General features: G+C 51.6%; 1 protein-coding gene across 1 annotated transcript; it reads left to right on the plus strand.

The window, feature by feature from the left end:
- Positions 1-91: 91 nt before the first annotated feature.
- On the plus strand, positions 92-769 carry LOC107269566. The gene has a single exon (XM_015743568.1). The coding sequence runs from the start codon at positions 92-94 to the stop codon at positions 767-769; it is 678 nt and encodes a 225-aa protein (XP_015599054.1).
- Positions 770-859: the final 90 nt, after the last annotated feature.

Below are 859 nucleotides of genomic sequence, written 5' to 3' on the forward strand. Positions count from 1 at the left end.
CATCGGTGCAGAAAGGATTCGAACAACCGCATATCATCCAGCTTCAAACGGAATGGTAGAGAGATGGCATCGTTCTCTAAAAACGGCAATCATGTGCCACGAAACCGATTCTTGGGTCGACACTTTACCAATGGTGCTGCTAGGCTTACGCACAAGCATAAAGGAGGATCTGAAGGCATCAGCAGCCGAACTCGTCTACGGAACATACCTCCGCATACCAGGAGAATTCCTTACAGATTCAGAGACAACGGATGAGCATCCAATTTACTCGCAGAAGCTCCGGCGGCATGCACGAGCCATTCGACCGGTAGCCACAGCTCACCACAACAAGAAGAAGGCATTCACGCACAAGACGTTACACTCGTGCAGCCACGTATTTCTTCGAATGGACCAGAACAAGAGGGTTTTAGAGCAACCCTACGAAGGCCCTTTTGAAGTAGCAGAAAGACTTTCGGACACAGTTTACATAATCCTAATCAATGGGAAACGGGAGACGGTGTCAACCGAGAGGCTAAAACCAGCATTTTTAGAGCGCATTCCAGGTACAGACGAGATGGCAAACAGCAGCTTACAACCAGCATCATCCCGGAACTCACAGGATCATCGCACTGAGCCTGCAGACGCCGCCTCACCTGGAACATCCCAGCCGGGAAACGCAAATCGAACGGCAGTCATCCCAGTGGACGTGCCACAACCTACATCGCGTCCGGACAATCCAAGGGTGTATGGACGAGCCAAGGTTCGTTTCACGCCGCAGCCTCACTGCTAGAAGGGGGGTAGCTGTGAACACACGACGTCATCACGCGGCATCGTGTAAACGCGCCTGAAATTAGGGCAATAATAGAAACGCGCCTTAAGC

The sequence above is a fragment of the Cephus cinctus genome, unplaced genomic scaffold (genome assembly GCF_000341935.2).
Source record: "Cephus cinctus unplaced genomic scaffold, Ccin1 Ccin1_scaffold0674, whole genome shotgun sequence".
Lineage (NCBI taxonomy): Eukaryota > Metazoa > Arthropoda > Insecta > Hymenoptera > Cephidae > Cephus > Cephus cinctus.

Bases quoted from the DNA above. Each gene is read 5' to 3' on its own strand.
- LOC107269566 (XM_015743568.1), top strand. From the start codon at position 92: ATGTGCCACGAAACCGATTCTTGGGTCGACACTTTACCAATGGTGCTG.